Here is a 22,096-nt window from a genome sequence, read left to right on the forward strand (position 1 = left end):
ATGGAAAAACTCAATGAATGGTCCATGCCTGCCTGAAAGGAGATATAAAGAGCAGTGGTCATTCCCCCTGTCCCTCCAAATCAGAAACACAAGCTCTCATCAACTTGAAAAAATGGCAGCTGTCCTTTTGTGTCTTCTTTTTTGACATATCCATTCCACTGGCACTGCTTTATACCCAAAGAAAGACTACAACCTTCAGAAAACAAGGCAGTAGAAAGAGGGTAGCGGTGAGTAAAGAGAACATATCACTCCCTGGAAAATTAAACCAGACATTTTTTTAAAACCCCCCCAAAAAAGAGTCCTAAGTTAGGATCAGTTTTTCACTTCATCTTCTCAATCTTAAGAAAGTCAGGTGATGAAGGAAGAAGACAAGCCCATGATCCTTTTTCAGTCCAGCAGAGCTACCCTGGACAAAAACCTGCCAATACTGCAACTAGGTTAGGAACTTTTTAAACCCACATATCTAATTATAAATCTTGGTAATTCAACGAGCACCCAAGTGTACAAAAACAGGAATAAGAGCAACCCCAAGCAAGTATGGATGCTAACAATGAAAGATGGAAAATAGATACTGAGTCCAAACATGGCTCTCCTCATTGAAAGACGGAGAAAAGCAAACAAACAAACAACAAAAAAAAGGCCTAAGGAAAAATATTTCTGAATAGGAAAGGGAACATCAGCTTGAGAACAATAAAAACACTGGAGAAGATTAAAATGTTAGCCAATTTTATTTATAAATTGGTAGTATTTATGTATAGATGCATTTATATATGCTACAGGGACCTCCCTGGCAGTCTGGTGATCAAGACTCCGGGCTTCCACTGCAGGGGGCACAGGTTCAATCCCCGGTCAGGGAACTAAGATCCCACATGATGTGTGGCGCGGCCAAAAAATAAAAATAAAAAAATTTAAAAATTTATATATATGCAACAAATAGCTCAAAAAATTACTGAAGTAAATGTACCAAATGTTTTACCTCAGTAATGGAATTATGGGTGTCATATTATTTTTTTTTACTATTCTCTAAATTTATTACAAAGAGCATGTATTGCTTTTACAATAAGAAAACAATAAACCTTAAAAAAAACTTGTAAAGAATGGGTCAGTCAATATGCCGAACTGTATATTAAAAAATTATTTCAAGGACTTCCCTGGTGGCTCAGAGGTTGAGAATCTGCCTTCCAATGCAGGGGACATGGGTTAGAGCCCTGGTCCAGGAAGATCCCACATGCCGCGGAGCAACTAAGCCCGTGCGCCACAGCTACTGAGCCTGCGCTCTAGAGCCCGTCAGTCACAACTACTGAACCCGTGTGCCACAACTACTGAAGCCCATGCACCTAGAGCCCGTGCTCTGCAACGAGAGAAGCCACTGCAATGAGAAGCCTGCGCACTGCAGAGTAGCCCCTGCTCACCGCAACTAGAGAAAGCCCATGCACAGCAACGAAGACCCAACACAGCCAAAAATAAATAAAATAAATAAATTTATATATATATATAAAAATTATTTCAAAAAATATCTGGTATTACTGTATAGCACAGGGAACTCTACTCAATATTCTGTGATAACCTATATGAGAAAAGAATCTAAAAAAGAATGAATATATGTATATGTATAACTGAATTACTTTGCTATACACCTGAAACTAACACAACACTGTAAATCAACTATACTCCAATAAAATTAAAATTTAAAAACACCACTGTATATTTTCTAGAGGTATATTTTTAATTCCATATTAGTTATTTTTAAAGTTTCTCTTGTAAGCACAAAAACTTTACATGAATAGGTTATAAAAGATACAAAATACAAAACCAGGGCTGAAAAGTACTTGTGAAATAGTTTTTAAAATTCAAGGACATTAAACAAAACAATTTTCCTGAAATGGGAAAACATTTTATACCTATTCTCACAGTTCCAAATGAAATACAATAATACTCCACACATATACTCCTCTAGTATATATTTAAATATTAAAATTCTATAATTGAGATGTCCAATTTAAAGACAGGGTTTGGAATATAGGTTTGATCCTCGTTCCCTACTCAGATTCCCTCAGATTAAAGGAAAATATCCAAATGTTTACTTTTTAACTTTATTATTTGGCTATGGTAATTATCTCTATGATATGTACATAATTCAAATATACATAAAATTAATTAGTGCTGTTATAAAATCTCTTACAACATTTTAATACTTACTCTTAACAAATCATCTATTCTTCCTTCCTTCTTCTCTAAGTCAGAATTCTTACTGTTTTCTAGTGCAGATATTTTTTCTATTGTGAGGTCAGACTATAAAGAGAAAACAAGTTTAGGATTAGTCTCAAAATATTACATGTCATCACATTTTTCTCATTACTTTTCTGAAAAAAAAAGCACTTGACAACACAACTAGCCTGGAATCGCATGGCTCAAGAATTTAAATCTGCTTTCCTCATCCCATTCTTTAAGCATTATGTTCTGCTACACCTGCCCTTCAAAAATATATTAGCTCTGGAATCAAATATATGAATTTTCAAACTGCTGTGCGCTGAACAGTAAAGAAACATACTACTCTAGAAATGAAACTAACTGAATAGAAAAGGCCATCAGAGGAGACAGGACCCAAATCTCTAAACAACAAACATGCCACCTAGTGGAAACAAAGAGTAACCAGAAGGGAGAGGTGAACGCTCAACTATCTAAGTCTGTTCAACTACTCAAAAGCTTAATTCAAATAAAATTGAAAATCTGCTCCTGAGGGAATGTTTAGCTCTTGCATCTTAAGAAATTCTCCTAGATTGCCAAGCATCCTGTCTTGAAGGCAACACAGTGCCAACAGGCTTCAAGAAAACCAGGCATAATATTTGGCTAGCTCAATACCAATGGAGGATATATTCACTATCCTTTTCAGATATTATCTTTGAACGTTCACAACATTCCCTAAATTAAGGAGTTTCTGAAGACTGTTTAAGGAGAAATTATGTTGGTGTGCCACATGTTAAAGAAGTTTAAAACAAGAATTTACTGTATAGCATAGCGAACTGTATTCGATAACTTGTAATAAACTATAATGGAAAAGAACTGGAAAAAAAGAATATAGACATATACATATATATGTATAACCGAATTACTGTGCTGTACACCTGAAATTAACACAATATTATAAAATCAACTATACTTCAATAAAAATTTCTAAAAAAAAGAAGTTTAGCTAGGTCTTGCTAAATGAGTATGTACAAGGAAAAAATTAAGTACTTTCACAAAGTAGGGAATTAAGATTCACTGAAGCCTACAATAAGCACTGTCCCACCAAGCGTTTTGTATACACTAAGATAATGATAATCAACCACAGTTTTATAGATGATTTGAACTGAAGAAAACTAAGGCCCAAAAAGATAAGGTATAAGTTGTAGAGCTAGAGTTTGAATCTAGGCCTAGAGGTCTTTTCCCTGACATCATGCTGCAGTATAATCATTTCTGCTGCAATACACCAGAAAGGTAAACAAACACCTCAAAAAGTTAAATTAAAAGCACCTTCCAAAAGACTCTAAATATTCATAATGCAAGTTCTGAATACGACACACACAAATAATGAGGTGAAGTCAGAGAAATAAAGGGACAACAAAGGGAGGACCTAGATTTTATATGTAGTTATTATTATCTATTCCTCGGCCCTTCTTTTCCTCCTCTGTTTAACAATCACTGACCTACCTGGGTCTGTCTGTGCTGGATGGAGATCTGTTTTTGGGAGCTGCAGGAATGCTCTGTGTTGCCAGATCCCGTAGAGGAGGGACTGTTTTGCTGAGCCTGTAATAAAGGTCCATCACCGATCACAAGAAAGTTCTGCATCTTTCTCCACAAACATTTGTATGAATGCAAATGATTAACTCTATATAAAAGAAACACTTGCTGATGAAAGTCAAAAGTCAGGGCCATGTAGCCAAGATGAAAGTATAAACAATTCAAATGAAAAGTAAGGGCTAGACATGGTAGCTTAGACTACATTACTGTAAATAGTTAAAAGCATCAAATGCTTATAAATGAATTTTTTAAATATGTAAATTATCAAATATGTAAATGCCCTTTTAACTTGTACAGTTTATACCTGAACAATGCATGGGTTAAGGGTGCCGACCACCCCACCCACCCCACTGCCCACAGTGCAGTGAAAATCCACGTATCTAACTTTACAGGTGGCCCTCGGTATCCATGGTTCTGCACCTGCAGATTCAGCCAATCTCAGATGGTGTAGTACTGTAGAATGGATTTGTTGAAAAACAATCCACATATAAGTGGACCTGAGCAATCAGTCCAAAACCCATGTTGTCCAAGGGTCAGCTGTATTTTAATACGCTTTTGCAGGAAAGGCTGGTGAAGCATCCAAAGCACAGGGGATGCTTGTGACTCCAGGCAGAAAGGACTGTGAACTACTGTTCAGAATAGCGTCCTATATCCTCAAACATTATCCATGAACATTCAGTGGTCCAAAAAATCCTGGTTGATTTCCAATACTGTCACTTGCTTACTGTGACTTTTACACATAAATGATGGGGCATTCTAAGGCATTTTCAAGTTTATAAGGTTTAGGACTTAATATAATTCAACTGTTCAAGAATATGCAATCATTAAACAGATGGTCCCCGACTTAACAATGGTTCCACTTAACCATTTTTCAACTTTAAGATGATGTGAAAGCAATACACATTCAGTAGAAATGGTACTTCAAATTTTGAATTTTGATCTTTTCCTGGGTTAGCAACATATGGCACAATACTCTTTCATGATGCTACGCAGCAGCAGTGAGCCACAGCTCCCAGTCAGCCACACAATCATGAGGGTAAACAACCCAATACACTTACAACCATTCTGTACCAGACAATCACATTGGGTTTTGCTTTCCCTACAGTATTCAATAAATTACATGAGATTCAACACTGTATTATAAAACAGGTTTTGTGTTGGGTGACTTTGCCCAACTGTAGGCTAACGTTAAGTGTTCTGAGCACATTTAAGGTAAGCAAGGCTAAGCTACTGTATGTTAGGTAGGTTTGGTGTATTAAACACATTTTGACTTACGAATGATATTTTCAACTTATGATGTATTTATCAGGACCTAATTCCCATCGTAAGTCGAGGAAGACCTGTACTTCAGAAAGTCCTTTTAAAAACAAAATTGCACCCAACACAGTACAACCCATCATAGACATAATTAGAAAATATTGGATATTCTGGGGATTATGGGCTAATGGCAATACAGTATTATCATCACATCAGAGAATACAGTGTTTCCACATATGTAAATTTTTTGATACTTCCTATATATTCCTTTAATTATTGTCTTATTCATGAACATTAAAACAATGTATAACCACCACCTATTGAGCAATTATCACCATGATCACACACAGTCCTTACAAAACCCTATAAGGTAGTTATTATTTCCACTTATACATAAAGAAAATACAAATCCGAGATATTAAGCACCTACGTGCAGTCACAAAGCTAGTTAGTGGGGGAACAAGAATAGAGGGCTATCTGCATCCACAATACCCGATCTCTATGACCACGGTACACTGATGCCTCACGTCAACAGTTACAGGCCACAAGCAAGCTAAGCACTTCATATACATAATTACACTGAGGGCTCACAACAGCCTTGTAAGGTAGGCAGTATTATCACCTCCATTTTTATTTATTCATTCAACAAGTACTCACTGAGAACACCCTACTTCTAAGCATTGTGTTAGGTGCTAGGGACACAGTGGCCAAGAAAAACAGAAACAAAACCCACAGACCCAGTCATTACTCTGCCTTATAACGCTTACAATCCAAGAGACGATGTATTAAGTACTCGATAAATATCTGTTGAAAGAAATTGTTAAATAAACAATCATATAATAAATGCAAAATTGCAATTAGGATACATGCTATAAGAGTACACAGCAGGGTACATAACCTAACTTAATGAGTTGGGGATGAATTCCTTGAGAAAGTAATATCAGAGTTAAGATTTGAAGGAAATAAGCAATCAAAGAAAGGAGATGATTCCAGGTTCTCACATTCCATACAAGAACCTTAGGGGACGAGAGAAGAATGATGTGGGGATCAAAGAAGTAAAAAGAGAGGAGTCAGTCTCAAAGAGGTGAAACAATGCGCACAGCCTGTAAGTCAGAGCAGCGATTAGAGATGAAAATGTTCCCCACTCTTTCTACAATGTGGCAAATCTAACCTTGTCTTACTGATTAAGGGTCATCACCACTCACATATTCGGTTTCCCTGGTGGTGCAGTGGTTAAGAATCCACCTGCCAGTGCAGGGGACACGGGTTCAAGCCCTGGTTCGGGAAGATCCCACATGTCCCGGAGCAACTAAGCCTGTGCGCCACAACTACTGAGCCTGCGCACCTAGAGCCCATGCTCCACAACAAGAGAAGCAACCTCAATGAGAATCCCGCACACCGCAACGAAGAGCAGCCCCCACTCACCGCAATTAGATAAAGCCCGTGTGCAACAAGGACCCAACACAACCAAAAAAAATAAATTAATAAAATAAATTTATTAAAAAATAAATAAATAAACTCACATATCATACTGCACTATGATTCAAGCATTATCTCCTTCAGTTATCATTAGGTTGCTCTTACAACCCTCTCCTTTTAAAATTTGTCCCTAAACAAACATGACTGTTTGAGCAGCTTTTATAATAAAAGCCAGTAAGAATCACATGACCGGCTAAAAAGGCCCTTCTATGAACTTCTAGATTTTGGTATATGGGCTTTGTTAAAATGCTTTTTTAACATGTGCTCATTTCTAAGTTTTCTTTCAGCAAACCAATATTGCTAGAATGTGATTCAAGGGGATGTTTCCAAATTAAAGCTCTCTGTAAAAATGTACATATAAATAGCCCCATGATAAGAAGTAAAAATGTAGAAAGTTAACTGAGGAAGTGGGACAGAGGTAAGGAGGTAGCAAATCCTCATGAAAACGAAAATACTTTCAAAAGGTAAAAGAACTACAAAAATAGGCCTTCCCTGGTGGCGCAGTGGTTGAGAGTCCGCCTGCCGATGCAGGGGACACGGGTTCGTGCCCCGGTCCGGGAAGATCCCACATGCCATGGAGCAGCTGGGCCCGTGAGCCATGGCCGCTGAGCCTGCGCGTCCGGAGCCTGTGCTCCACAATGGGAGAGGCCACAACAGGGAGAGGCCCGCGTACCGCAAAAACAAAACGAAACAAAACAAAACCAACAAAAAAAAGAACTACAAAAATATAAGGACCTACTGTGACAAGTGAATCCATGGTAGAAAAAAATGCTCTAAATCTGATCATTCATTAGATATTAATTATGAACCTCTGTGCCTGGTTCTGTGTTAAACACTAGAAATGCAACACTGGAAAACAAAGAGAGCTTACAGTCTCCCAACAAGTCCACGATTACAGAATCATGTCCTCGAGAAATGAGAACAGAAGTCGATGGCCTTGCTAAGCGGGCCATTGTAGTTGTAAATTTAGTCCAACCCCTACTTTGCAAAACATTCTCCCCAGACTTCCATATTCTTTGTTCCTATTATAAAAGTAATATTAGCTTCTAATTCATGATTACAGGCTGGATCTCCCAAAGTCCTACTGATATTCAGAGATTTTTAAAAAATAAAATCATAATAGCACTAAGAAACAAGGGAGAGTTGAGAATCAGAAATTTTTTAAAACTTTAAATTTTAAGAAACATTCAAAAGCAGTTGGGATCAGACTGATAGAGAAAGTGAAATAAAGAAATTCACAGCTGAAAACATCAGCAGTAAAACAGGCTGGGTCTTTTCAAGAGAGCTCCTCCAAAGCCTCACAATGAGATTTACCTTTAAAAGAACCAGGAGTGACCCATGGGACAATTATCAGACATTTAAAACCTATACGGGGCTTCCCTGGTAGCGCAGTGGTTAAGAATCTGCCTGCCAAGGAAGGAGACACGGGGTCGAGTCCTGGTCCAGGAAGATCCCACATGCCGCAGAGCAACCAAGCCCGTGCACCACAACTACTGAAGCCTGCGCTCTAGAGCCCACGAGCCACAGTTACTGAAGCCTGCGCACCTCGAGCCTGTGCTCCGCAACAAGAGAAGCCACTGCAATGAGAAGCCTGCGCACTGCAACGAAGAGTAGCCCCCGCGCACAGCAACGAAGACCCAATGCAGCCATAAATAAATAAATAAATAAATAAATAACCTATTTATTTACTTGTAAATAAGTAAATACATAAATAAAACCTATACTGTCCAATAGGGTCCTCTCTTGATCTCTTCCTTGCATAATGTGGGCCCTGGATACTACTGCTTCTGACCCAAGGGTAAAGCACAAGAACTGGTCTCTTAAATAAAAAACAAACATGTAAATATTTAAAAATGGAAAATAAGTGGGTCCAGGGGAGGGCTCCTGCTATAAGTACAGTACCCCTGCCCTCCACAACTGACACGATGGAGGAAGAAATGGAATACATCACTAAGAGTGAAATAGTTACCTATCAAAACAATGCCCTCCTTATCTCCATGTTTGTAAAGGAGCTGGTCTTTCTGCCTAGAGTTTGCGAGATGCTTACACAGGGAACACAGTCACCGCCTCCCAACCCCCGGAATGGTGGGCTATTTGCGAAGCAGTACTATGCCACCTCAGGGAAAAATCCATGCCAACAACCTATGTTAATCACCCTAATAGTACTGCATTCAACTAAAGCTAAATATATATTTTTAAGAAAACAAACAGGGCTTCCCTGGTGGCGCAGTGGTTGAGAGTCCACCTGCCGATGCAGGGGACACGGGTTCGTGCCCCGGTCCGGGAAGATCCCACATGCCGCAGAGCGGCTGGGCCCGTGAGCCGTGGCCGCTGAGCCTGTGCGTCTGGAGCCTGTGCTCCCCAATGGGAGAGGCCACAACAGTGAGAGGCCCGCGTACCGCAAAAAAAAAAACAACTAAAAATAGAACTACCATAAGACCCAGCAATCCCACTACTGGGCATATACCCTGAGAAAACTGTAATTCAAAAAGAGTCATGTACCACAATGTTCATTGCAGCACTATTAACAATAGCCAGGACATGGAAGCAACCCAAGTGTCCATCAACAGGTGAATGGATAAAGAAGATGTGGCACATATATACAATGGAATATCACTCAGCCATAAAAAGAAACTAAAGTGAGTTATTTCTAGTGAGGTGGATGGACCTAGGGTCTGTCATACAGAGTGAGTCAGAAAGAGAAAAACAAATACCGTATGCTAACACATATATATGGAATCTAAAAAAAAAAAAATGGTTCTGATGAACCTAGGGGCAGGACAGGAATAAAGACTCAGACGTAGAGAATGAACTTGAGGACATGGGGAGGGGGAAGGGTAAGCTGGGACAAAGTGAGAGAGTGGCATGGACATATATACACTACCAAATGTAAAACAGATAGCTAGTGGGAAGCAGCCACATAGCACAGGGAGATCAACTCGGTGCTTTGTGACCACCTCGAGTGGTGGAATGCGGGGGTGGGAGGGAGACGCAAGAGGGAGGGGATATGGGGATATATGTATATGTATAGCTGATTCACTTTGTTATAAAGCAGAAACTAACACACCATTGTAAAGCAACTGTACTCCAATAAAGATGTTAAAACAAAAAGAATCTGCCTTCCAATGCAGGAGACACGGGTTTGATCCCTGGTCGGGGAACTAAAATCCCACAAGCCCACGCGCCACAACGAAAGATCCCACATGCCACACCTAAGACCTGATGCAGCCAAAAAATATAAATAAATATTCAAAAAAAATAAAGTTGATTACACAAGAGATAATTTGACGTTAAAATGGTATTCAGTAGAAAAAATCTAAAACACAAACTCTTAAGAGTGGTTGTCTGTCTGAGGAACACAAAGGAAAGAATTTTACTCTTCTCCATCACTTCAATTTTTTGTGGGCCATGTGTATGTACTATTTTTACAATTTAGAAAATTATATGCTTATAATTTTAAAAATTAATTTCCAGGCTTCCCTGGTGGCTCAGTGGTTGAGAGTCCGCCTGCTGATGCAGGGGACATGGGTTCGTGCCCTGATCAGGGAAGATCCCACATGCTGCAGAGCAGCTGCGCCCGTGAACCATGGCTGCTGAGCCTGTGCGCCTGGAGGCTGTGCTCCGCAACAGGAGAGGCCACGACAGTGAGAGGCCCGCGTACCACAAAAAAAAAAAAAAAAAATTAATTTCCTATGTCGAAATATATAAAATTATGTAACAATACGATTTAAAGGCTCAAAGTCATAATATGCTGCCACCTATTTTTATTTATCAGTATCTATAGATCTTTCATTGTTAGCACATATATATCTCACTTCTTTGATCAACTGTAGAGCATTCCACTGTATATATGTATTATATTTTATTTCACTAGTCCTTACATGAAAGATGCTCTCATTAATTCATACGACATATAATTACACTGAGTGTCTATGAGAGCAGATCCAGTTCCAGCACTGGAAATACAGAAGTGAACAATGCAAAGTCCCTGACCTGATGAAGCTTACATTCCAGTGGAGGGGAGGTAGTGTGGGAGTGGGTAGTGAGACAAAGAAGTAAATTATAGCAGGTCAGTTGGTGATAAGACCAAGAAGAAAAAATAGGGCACAGGAGCAACACAATGTGTGCGGTGGGCAGGAAGTGGTGCTATTTTATACAGTGCAGCCTCTCTGATAGGCTGTAAATTTAAGCAGAGACTAGAGAGAACTGAGGGAGCAAGGCATGCTGATGTCTAGAGGAAGGATGTTAAGGCAAAGGCAGCAGCAAGCGCAAAGGCCCTGAGGTGAGAGCATGTCAGGTGGTATCTGAGGCAGAAACGTAGGCAGTGTGGATGGAACTTGGTGAGGAAGGGAGGTTAGTAGTAACAGATGTCAAAGTGGTGGGAAAGAGGCCATACAAAGCGTTATGTGCCATTTTAAACACTTGTGAGCAGAGGAGTGGCATGACTGGACTTATGTTTCAGTGGGATCACCCTGACCTGTTGAGAACAAAGGCACAAGCAAAGAGTCCAGTTGGGAGGCTGCCATCATAATCTCAGTGGGAGATTAGATTTGAGTGGTAGTCATTAAGGGGGGTGAAGTGGCAGGATTCTGAACATATTTTGAAGTAAAATCAGTAAGACTTGCTGATGGGTTTGGAATTGGGGTATAAAAGAGATAAGACTAGAATGACTCCAAGATTTTTAAACAATTAGAAGAAGAGAGTTGACAATTACTGAGATGTGGAAGAAATGGGGGTCTGGAGTGGGGGAACAAGATGAAGAATTCACTTTCAGTCATGTTAAATCTGATATGCCTATTAGACATAAAGAGGCAACTGACTACATAGGTCCGGAATTCAGGGCTCAGCTCTGGGCAGGAGATATAAATTTGGAAGTCCTCTACATATAGGTGATAACTGAAACAAAGAAACTAAATGAGAGTCTCATTACAGAATGAAGGTAGACAAGAGGTCTGAAGACTGAGCCCTGGGGCACTCCAGTGTTTGGAGATCCGGGAAATGAGGAAGAACCAAAAGAGGAGAAGCCAAGAGAAGACCATGTGCTCGGAGAAGAAGGGACTGTGGCTAATGAATTATATTGAATAAGTTCTGAGAACTGATTGCTGGATTTAGCAACATGGAGGTCACAGATATCCTTGTTCTAAGTTCCTCTGAAACACTGTGGAGGGACACTGCTTCCAGATTTTTGCAATTTATAACAATACAATAAACATCTTTGTGTAGTTTTATGGGAATGGAATTTCTGGACCCAAGGATGTGTAAACTTAACACTGAGATACATTACCAACTTGTCCAAATGACTGTACGAATTTATAGTCAGTATAAAACTGCATGTGTATCTAAACTATTACCTGCACTAGGAATTATCAAATTTATTAATCCTTGCCAAGTTGATAATTCAAAAGCGTTATTTTATTTTGTATTTCTCTATGGCTGAAGTTAAGCATTTTTTCTTGTTATTAGTCATTTGTCTTTTCTTCCTCCTGTAAGACTGCCTGTTCATAGTCTTTGCCTTTTGTTTTTTAAAGGAAACTGCTTGTCTATATCTATTAATTAACATTTGTTATATATTAATGTTAACTCTTTTGCTTTTTTCCTTTTTTATATCACTAAGTTTACATCCCGGCTGGAACTGCAGAGAAGCAAAGAGAAACAGAACTGGACTTCCCTGGTGGAGCAGTGGTTAAGAATCTGCCTGCCAATGCGGGGGACATGGGTTCGAGCCCTGGTCCAAGAAGATCCTACATGCTTCAGAGCAACTAAGCCCATGTGTCACAACTACTGAGCCTGCGCTTTAGAGCCCGCGAGCCACAGCTACTGAGCCCACGTGCTACAACTACTAAAGCCTGCACACCTACAGCCTGTGCTCCACAACAAGAGAAGCCACCACAATGAGAAGCCCGCGCACCACAACAAAGAGTAGCCCCTGCTCTCCGCAACTAGAGAAAGCCCGCATGCAGCAGAAAGACCCAATGCAGCCAAAAATAAATAAATATATTTATTTAAAAAAAAAAAGAAAAAAGAGAGAGAAACAACTATACCAAAGCTTCTAGGCCTTTGGTTTTTATACTGTTTCCATGTTCCTTCTTCAGACATGATTATTTTCTTACTCCTCTGTCAAGTCTCTTCCACATGAGCGCAATCTGGCTGTAACATGTGCAACTCCTCTGACAGCCTGAGTACTAGGTGACAGCTGAGCAGGTGGCTGTCCTTCACGTGTACCCGGCCCCCAGCCTGCATGCCCATACCTCTGATGGAAGGCTCGCATCAGGGGAACGAGTTCTTGCTAGTCAAAATCCTGTGTTTTTGACTATGTGACTGTCACACAATGAAATATATACATACATAGAGAGACAAACATTTCTCTAAAACAACACTACTGCATTCTCATACAAACTATTCCATACTATTGTCAGGCCCACTGAAAATACTATACTGATCAATTCTCCCATTTTACGTTTTGTCTCCTTTGCCACTGAAGCACAAAATTATACTGTCTTCACACAAGAAGTTTCTCCATTCTTTTGATGTTGAACAACACAACAAAAAATTGTACATTTTTAAAAAGCTGTATTACCTCTTTTTTGAGGGAAAGCAGTAATAACTACAAGAAAGTATTCCAAAGCAGAGAGATGGTGGGCCATTGTGGTGGCAGTGGAGACGGTAAGAGATGGTCAGATTCTGGATATAAGTATATTTTCTGATGGATTAGATGTAGAATGTGAGGAAAAACAGGCATTAAGGATAAAGCCATGTGTATTAGTCCTCTATTGCTCTGCAACAAATTACCCCCAAACTTACAGAACTGTGAGGTAATAAATGGGTGCTGTTTTAAGCTGAGGAAGGAAGGAAGGAAGGGAGGGAGGGAGGGAGGGAGGGAGGAATCGATTCAAATAATACACAATGATCCCTATCTAATTATATTATTTTTATCTCCTTTCCTTAAGACACCCACCATTCCATGGCCTTTCTTAATACAATCACATGTGGGTTAATACCAGAGATTAGAAATTTATTTGCTCAGAATCCACAGAGCAAATAAAGAGGAAACAGATTATTACTGGAGAAAATGAACCAGTAAGAGTGAAAGAAATTTTGATCAATGGTGACGTCAGCTCTGAATGATGCCCCTAAAAATGGAGGAATAGGGCAATGGGGCTTTCTCTTGCTTTATACCATCCTTGGCAACAAACAGGTACTTGGTAGGGCAAAGAAACCAAGAAAAGCAACAACTTTTAAGCCAAGCTGCATTATAATTCGGCAAAAAAAAAACGGGGGTCAAACATTTATATAATCAAATTCTTGTTCTTCAAGGAAGAAGAAAGAAGCAAGCTGAAAGGAGCAGACACGGAGCCAAATCTTCTTGGAAAAAGTAACTGTGCTAACACTCTGAAGAAGTGAGAGAAGGCAAGCATGTAGGTTGCCCAAGTACCACACGGGGAAATGACTGGTAAGCATGCCTGTCCCCACATTAAGATTTTATTAACTTGAATATTACTTTAAATAAGTGATGGCTGGAGTTTGGAGATTTTATTTTTAATTCTAATGGAATTTGATTCCATTATTACAATTCTTTTCTTTTCTTCTTTGTCAACCTAAGATTGTGTTTTCCTTCCCATGGTACACTCAGACTTTGACAGAGCAGTCTCTCAGCCCCCTTGAACCAAGCAGGACTGAGTACAAACACATACCTTTAGAAGTAACACAGAGTTAGAAATCATCATCTGTCTACCAAAATAATTACTCAAACTTCATCTTGGAGCTCCAGGAAAACAAGGATCTACATAAACTTAGCCTTAGTACTCACTGAAACAAAAGTGAAGCAGAGGCCAGCTCCCCTCTGTGCCAGCTGCTCTGTGTCGAGTCGAGGTTTTGCCAGCATCACTGACATCAGGGTTGGCAGAGCAGACTGCTCCTCTGATACCTCCTTTGCAGCACTGCCATCTAAACCATAGAGGGGCTGTTCTACTCGCCGCTGGAAAACATTAAAGAAAACACACAAATTACATGAGAAAGAAAATCTGATACTGCCAAAACATGCAACAGATTAAAACACAGTTATCAGATATAAGAAGGATTTTTTAAAAAAACACCTCTGCAAACAAATATGGAAAGCATAATAACATTATCACTGGATTATGAACTATCTAAAAAGCTGTTAGTATCTTACTCAAATTCCATAAAATTACATTTTAATGGTTCTATATTTACATAACTCTGAATTTGCAGGTTACTTTGTAGAGTTCAACAAACAACTTCATAATACCCTCAATTCTACAAAGGAAATGCTATTTCTCTCCTCTAGATTAATAAAGATTAAGGCATTTGTCCCCTACTCTACAGGTAGAACTTATTTTCACTCTATTCTATTCTCACCCTACTATACCTATATGCAAAAATATAAAATAAATACAAACAAAAGAACAATCTACCACAATTATGTACGGTTTATTCCAGGAATGTAAGGATAGTTCATTATTCTCTCTACTGATGTAATTCATTAAATTAATGTGGGGGGTGGGGGGGGGCAGAGAATCAAAATTCTTTCCTTTAGACGCCAAACAAGATTTGCACATTGTTCGGCAATGCTTAAAATAAAACCACAGAAACTGGGAGTATCCATGTTTAACACAACAAAGAGTATTTTTTCAGAAATAAACATAAATATAATTAATGGTGCAATACTCCAGGCACTTTCATTAAAATTGGGAACTAGACAGGGGTTAACACATTAATATCATAATCATTCACCATTATCATGGAATTTTTAGCCAAAGTGATAAGGAAAACAATATGAGGTATAAATATTAGAAAATATTAAACATTAGAAAGTGTCACTTTTGGATGATATAACTATTCACAAAGGAAACCAAACAAATCAACTGAAAAAGAACAAGTAATGGTTCAGTAAGATGTGGCCAAATGTAAAATAAATACACAAAAATCAGTAACTTCCCCGCATATCACAACTGACTATAATCTGAACAAGTAGTAACAGAAGAAAAAGCAGATTCAAAATATCTGTAAAATACTTAAAAGGAAACTTAAGAAATATGCAGATTACACATTAAAAAAACCCCACAGCTTCACTAACAAATATAAAAGATGACCTAAATTAAATGGCAATACCATGCTCCTGAGTTAAAATTTTACACATGTCAAATTTCTCTAAAAGCCAATGCTTACTTAGGGCTTTTTGTGTATTTTTGCTTCTGTTTTTGTAAGAGAAGGTGTTGTGGTAGTATAGAGATCATCTAGCTTCTCTCTTGCTCTTTTGGGGGAATGTTTTATGGATTTTCACGAGTTAATTTTGAGGTCCACTTGGAAAAATAATCAAAATTAGCCACATAATTTTTGATAAAGGGTATCAGGGAACCTGACCAGCTATTAAAACTTACTGCAAAGCAACATTAACCAAAGGAGCATAACACTGGTACAGGAACAGACAGATTGATCAGTGGCACAGAAAATTCAGAAACGGACCCATATAAAATGGATGTATAATTTGTGATTATAGTGCATTTCTAATTAGTGGGAATTTCTTACAAAGATGATAGGATATGTGTGTTGATATTAGAAAAAAGGAAAAGTAGACTGCTTCCTTATAGCATACATAAAAATTATAAGAAAATATAAACAAATGCTTTTATGACTTTCTAGTGGTGAAGGACTTTTTAAACATGACAGTAAAAATACAAACCATAGAGAAACATCTAAGAGTAAGACAAAACCAGTAAGTCATGAAGGAAAAACACTGATAAATTTGACTACTTCAAATTTTTTGACTTCTGAATGGTAAAAGTCAACATAAAGTTAAAAAATAAAGTACAAACAGGCAAAACATATCTACAATATAAATGACAATGAGTTAACAATCTTAATAAATAACGCGCTCCTACCCATCAGTAAGACAATACACTAATAAATAAATAGGCAAAGGAACTGAGTAAGCATTAAAAGAGAAATCCAAAAGGCCGTTAGTCATAGGAAAAGATGTTTAATATCACTGATGAAGAAATGCAAGTTAAAACAAGGTATTTTCTCACTGGCAAAGATTATAATGATAAAATTCAGTATTAGAAGGGTAGGCAGAAATTGAGACTCTCAAACTGCTGACAGCCTGCTAGCAATTATGTGGTGACATTTATTTTATTTTAAATTGACATATAGTTGATTTACAGTGCTGTGTTAGTTTCAGGTGTACAGCAAAATAATTCAGTTTTATATATATATATATAAAAAACAATATAAATATTCTTTCTCAGATTCCCTTTTAGGTTATTACGAAATATTGAGTACAGTTCCCTGTCCTATACAGTAGGTCTGTGTTGGTTATCTATTTTATATACAGTAGTGTGTTGTATGTTAATCCCAAATCCCTAATTTATCCACCCACCCTTTCCCCTTTTGTAACCATAAGTTTATTTTCTATGTCTGTGGGTCTATTTCTGTTTTGTAAATAAGTTCATTTGTAACATTTTTTTTTTAGATTCCACATATAAGCGATATTATATGATATTTGTCTTTCTCTGTCTGGCTTACTTCATTTAGTATGATAATCTCTAGGTCCATCCATGTTGCTGCAAATGGCAATATTTCATTCTTTTTATGGCTGAGTAATATTCCATTGTGTGTGTGTGTGTGTGTGTGAGTGTATACACACACACTACATCTTCTTTATCATTCATGTGATGACATTTTAAAGTGAGCATATTCTTTGATTTGGGAGCTATACTTTGGAAATTTATCCAAAGGAAAAACATGCATAAGTACAGATGTATATACAAGGACATTCATTACAGCATTACTTACAGAATACAAAATGTTCAAGGCTATTGATTAAAAAAATACAATGAAAATGAGGAAATCTACTACATGAACATACACGTATACACATATATGCCCACTAAACTCTTTAATAATAGTTCTTGTGGAAAGGACTTTATATTTTACCACTTCTCAACTGTTGGACTTTCATAATCAGCATGTATCCCTTTATCAGGGAAATCTATTTAACACTTTCATTTTAGAAAACAAAAGTAAAAGAGACTAATCAAAATGATCCTGACAAAAAAATTATTTTTAAAAAAATCTGAGTAGAATCTACCGCCTTAAAAATAACACTCCTGCCCTAACCAATAAAATGGTTTAAATTCAGGCTCCAGAATACCTGTAATACTCATTCACAATATTCTCTCTACTTGGGAGACTGTATCATTGAAGCTGCAATATTAAAACAAACCATTCTGTTATACATTCAATAAATATGTGCCAAGGGCTGAAAGATCTTTAAATGTCTCTGGAATATAGCAGGCTGGGATGTTTGTACCAACCTCCCCTTAACTGTAAAGACAGGACAAAATATAAAAAAAAGATATTAAAAGCAATGAAAAGTTGATAAAATAGTAGGGGTCTGTCATGGTAAAACCTAAGGGAAACAAAGTCACATCTGCCCTAAGAGTACCTGCAGATCTTGAATTTCCATTTCTAGGGCACCATGTTGCCAACTGGATAGTCATAGGCCAAAGCCCACCCAGAGTAGGGGGTTCATTACGAAACCCTTCCCACTTTAGCTACACTTCCAAAGGGTTACAGCCTCAGGGAAAATGTAAGCCAGAAGAAACATTTCCCCTGCCCTCAGGGAGTTGCAATGAAGTTGCCTTGGCCATGCAGGTGGTGGAGGCTCCCCTGAGAAATGTTAACATAATTGGAATCAATAATGCCTGGGTGGTTGAAAGAAAGAAACAAAATAAGCAAACCAAACCGACAAAATGCAAGCCATGAATTCAGTAGTTTGTAGAGATGGGTAGAATCTCTAGGCACTTGAAAGAAGCAAATAAAAATTCTCCCTGGAGGAACATATCTTATTCTTGATCTCAAAGAAATTTCACAAATAATTTTTCAAGAACAATGAGCAGCACAAAGACACAAAACCAAAAGCATAAAAGAAATAAAGCCCTGAGCAACAACTAGGAAAAAGAACAGACAGCAGAAACAGGTTCAAAAAAACCTTCAGGGCTTCCCTTGTGGCGCAGTGGTTGAGAGTCCGCCTGCCGATGCAGGGGACACGAGTTCGTGCCCCAGTCCGGGAGGATCCCACGTGCTGCGGAGCGGCTGGGCCTGTGAGCCATGGCTGCTGGGCCTGCGCATCCGGAGCTTGTGCTCCGCAATGGGAGAGGGCACAGCAGTGAGAGGCCCGCGTACCGCAAAAAACAACAACAACAACAAAAAAAACCCTTCAAATACAAGAATTAACAGACAGGTTATAAAACAACTACGTCTACTAGATTAAAAAAATAAAGACAAGTTTGAATATATCTGCAGGGAACATAAAATAACAAAAACTAAGAATTCAATGGGGCAAATTAGATACACCAAAACAGAGAATTTGGGAACTGAAAGGCAAGAACTATCCAGAATGGAGCATACAGAGACCAAAAGAAAAAGAAGTTAAGGGGCGTGGTGATAAAGTGAGACAGTCTAACATACGGTTAATTGAAATTTTATAGGTGGAGGAAAAAGGAACAGGGCCAAGATAATATCTGAATACAATGGCAAATAATTATTCAGAAATGGTACAAGACACCAACCCACAAATACCAGAAGCCCAACAAATTACAAGAGAAAATAAAAGGATGCATCATAGTAAAACTGCAGAACACCACATATAAAAATGTTAAAAGCAGCTGGGGATGGGGGGAAGCAGAGCAGATAGTTTCAAAAGAAATAACAAGTAAATGAAAACTGTTTTCTCAGTAGTAACAATGGGAACCAGAATATGGTAATTATATACTCAATTGTGTGAAAAGATAAAAAATGCCAATCTAGAAATATACAGAGCATAAACATCTTTCAAGAATAAGGGCAAAATAAAGTTATTTCAGCAAACAAAAACCTACAGAGTTAACCCCCAGCAGATAAACACTGTACTAAAAGAATACTAAAGGACCACTGAAGGCAGAAGGAAGTGACCCTAGAGTGGAAGGTGTAATATGTAAAACGGGAAGAAGTGCAAAGAGGTAAGTATATAGATAAATCTAAATGAACACTGACAGTGTAATAATGATGTTTTATGAAACTAAAAAAAAAAAGGCAAAATATAAACCTACACCACCACCACCAAAGCAGTAGCACATAAATGGAATCAAGGTTATCATATATTTAGGAGGAGGGCAAAGATACTATTAACATCAAACTTTGGCATATTAAAGATACCTGTGGTAACTTCTAAGAGAAACACCACATAGGACCTACATACTAGTGGAGGAGAAAAATATGAAATAATTTTTTTTAATCCAAATGAAAACAAGGAATGAAAGAAAAAGTAACATAGAACAGGTAAGATAAACAGAAAATACATTAAAAGCTGGTATATTTAAAACCAATATAATGATAAGTTTATTAAATGTAAATAGGATAAATACTGAAGTTTAAAAAAGATTTTTTTTTTGGCTGTGCCACGCAGCTTGCAGGATCTTGGTTCCCCAACCAGCAATCAAACCCGGGCCCCAGCAGTAAAAGTGCCAAATCCTAACCACTGGACCACCAGGGAATTCCCTAAAAACGATTTTAGGCTGAATAAAGAAAAAAATTTCAACTATATGATATTTGTCAGATACGCTGATAACAAAATAATGAAAAGTTGATAGTATAAAAATGGAAGTATTTACACCATACAGTGGTTTGGATATACTAAATATCAGATATACTGCATTTAGAGCAAAAAGTATCAGAAGGAATGAAGAGAATCACTTAGTAATACATAAAGCAAAAATATATATACAGGAAGAAACAAACTACTCCCACAATCATGAGAGTCATAAATATACCTCTCTTAGTAATTGATAGAACAAACAGCCAAAAGTCAGAATACAGAAGATCTAAACACTGTGATTAAATGCCATGTTTAACAAAATTATCGTAATGACAAAACTAAACTATTTTGTTTAGGGATGCATATGTGGTCACACTATAAGGAAAAGCAAATGATAATCACAAAAATTAGAACAGTGGTTGTTTCTAGGGTATTGGGAGAGGGTTGTGATCAGGGAAGGTTTCCAGGGTGCTGGAAATATTTTACTTTCTGACCTAAGTGATGATTACATGGAGTTAACCTCATAATGATTTCCTGGAAACATTTTTTGTGAAGGGTCAGATAGAAATACGTTAGGCTTTTCAGGCAACACATCATCTCTGTGATATATATTCTTCTTTGTCTATACAACTCAAAAATCTAAAAATCATTCTTAGCTTGCCAACTGTGGGCTGTAGTTTACCAACTCCTGCATAAAAGGCTCACGGTTTATGTACTTTCTTGTATTTAACAAAAAATATAAAAGAATCATTTAGGGGGAAAAATGCTGAAGTAATTCTTTATCCATTCTTCCCTTTTGACAAATAGTCTTGAGCCCCCACTGTGTACCCAACACTGTTTTGGGTGTTACAGACTAAAAATTGAACAAGATATCTATTCCATGTGGGGGGGTGGGGAACAGTTAAAATGATTACGTCTTTATGTAATAAACACTGTAAGAGATGAAAACAGCAGTAAATAAAACAAAATCCCTGCTCTCTTAGGATTAACATTCTGGTGGAAGAAGCTGGGCAATAGACTAAGTGTATAGTTAAAAATTAAGATATGTAAATTATTAAATAAAAATATTAAAATTATACCACACAATGACAATGAATGATCTACAACAACACACAGTATGGATGAATCTCACAAAAGTAATGTTGAACGAAAGAAGCCAGACACAAGAGTATATACTGTATGATTCCTTTTATACAAAGTACAAAAACAAAAAAACCCACCTGTACTGTGAGAAGTCAGGATAGTGGCTATCCCCAGTGGCAGGGAGGGGGCTAATGACTGGAAGGGAGCATAAGGGGGTTTCTGGAGGGCCTGGTATTTTGTTTCTTGTACTCAGTTTGTGAAACTTCATTAAGCTGTAGACTTACATGTATACACTTCTATATGTATAAGTATGAATCAATGAAAAAATTTACATACATATCAAAATTTAAATACATATGTCAGGTAGTAATAACTAAGAATTAAAGCAGGATTAGGGACAGAGTTACAAGGTGAGAGGGACTGATATTTAAAGAAGTTGGCCAGGAGAGACCTCTCTGATAAGGTCATTTTTGAGCAACAGCCTGATGAAGAGAGTGCTAATCATGCTATTCCTGGAAGAGGGAATAGCAGGTACAAAGGCCGTGAAGCAAAAGAGTGCTTCACAGTGTTCAAGGAACTTCAAGGAGGCCAGCATGGCTGGAGTGGTATGAGGGTGAGAGGGGAGCAGATGGAGTCAGGCGGATGGGGGGAGCAAAAATCATGTAGGAGCTTCTAGGCCATGTAAGCCCAGAACAGTCTGGACTTTTTTGAGCAGGATCTGTCTTAATTTTTTCACAGAATCATTCTGGCTACTATACTGAAAATAGGTGAGACACAGGCAGAAGCAGGGAGACCACTTTGGAGATTTAATGCAGAGAACCAAAAGAATAGAAAAAGAGGTTGGGATTTGGGTATTTTTTAAAAGAAAACAGGATTTATTGACAGGTTAGATATGGGGCA

The 22,096-nt window shown here is 37.9% G+C and overlaps 1 protein-coding gene across 8 annotated transcripts in view; it reads right to left on the reverse strand.

Annotated features, from left to right (window-relative positions):
* TLK2 (tousled like kinase 2) overlaps positions 1-22,096 on the reverse strand; it is a 103,585-nt gene that overhangs the window by 40,813 nt on the left and 40,676 nt on the right. For 7 of the 8 annotated variants that reach the window (XR_003427659.1, XM_027081285.1, XM_027081282.1 and 4 more), the window contains 3 exons: positions 14,327-14,494; positions 3,694-3,789; positions 2,200-2,292 (listed from right to left, as the gene is read on the reverse strand). Coding sequence is in view for 7 of the 8 variants with exons in the window: in XM_027081285.1 (XP_026937086.1) it covers positions 2,200-2,292; positions 3,694-3,789; positions 14,327-14,494 (357 nt within the window). In the remaining variant the exon portion in view is untranslated. The remainder of the gene's footprint in view (positions 1-2,199; positions 2,293-3,693; positions 3,790-14,326; positions 14,495-22,096) is intronic. The other variant, XM_027081284.1, reaches the window with a different exon arrangement.

The sequence above is a fragment of the Aethalodelphis obliquidens genome, unplaced genomic scaffold, assembly GCF_003676395.1.
Source record: "Aethalodelphis obliquidens isolate GAN/ISIS:26980383/991018 unplaced genomic scaffold, ASM367639v1 scaffold44, whole genome shotgun sequence".
Lineage (NCBI taxonomy): Eukaryota > Metazoa > Chordata > Mammalia > Artiodactyla > Delphinidae > Aethalodelphis > Aethalodelphis obliquidens.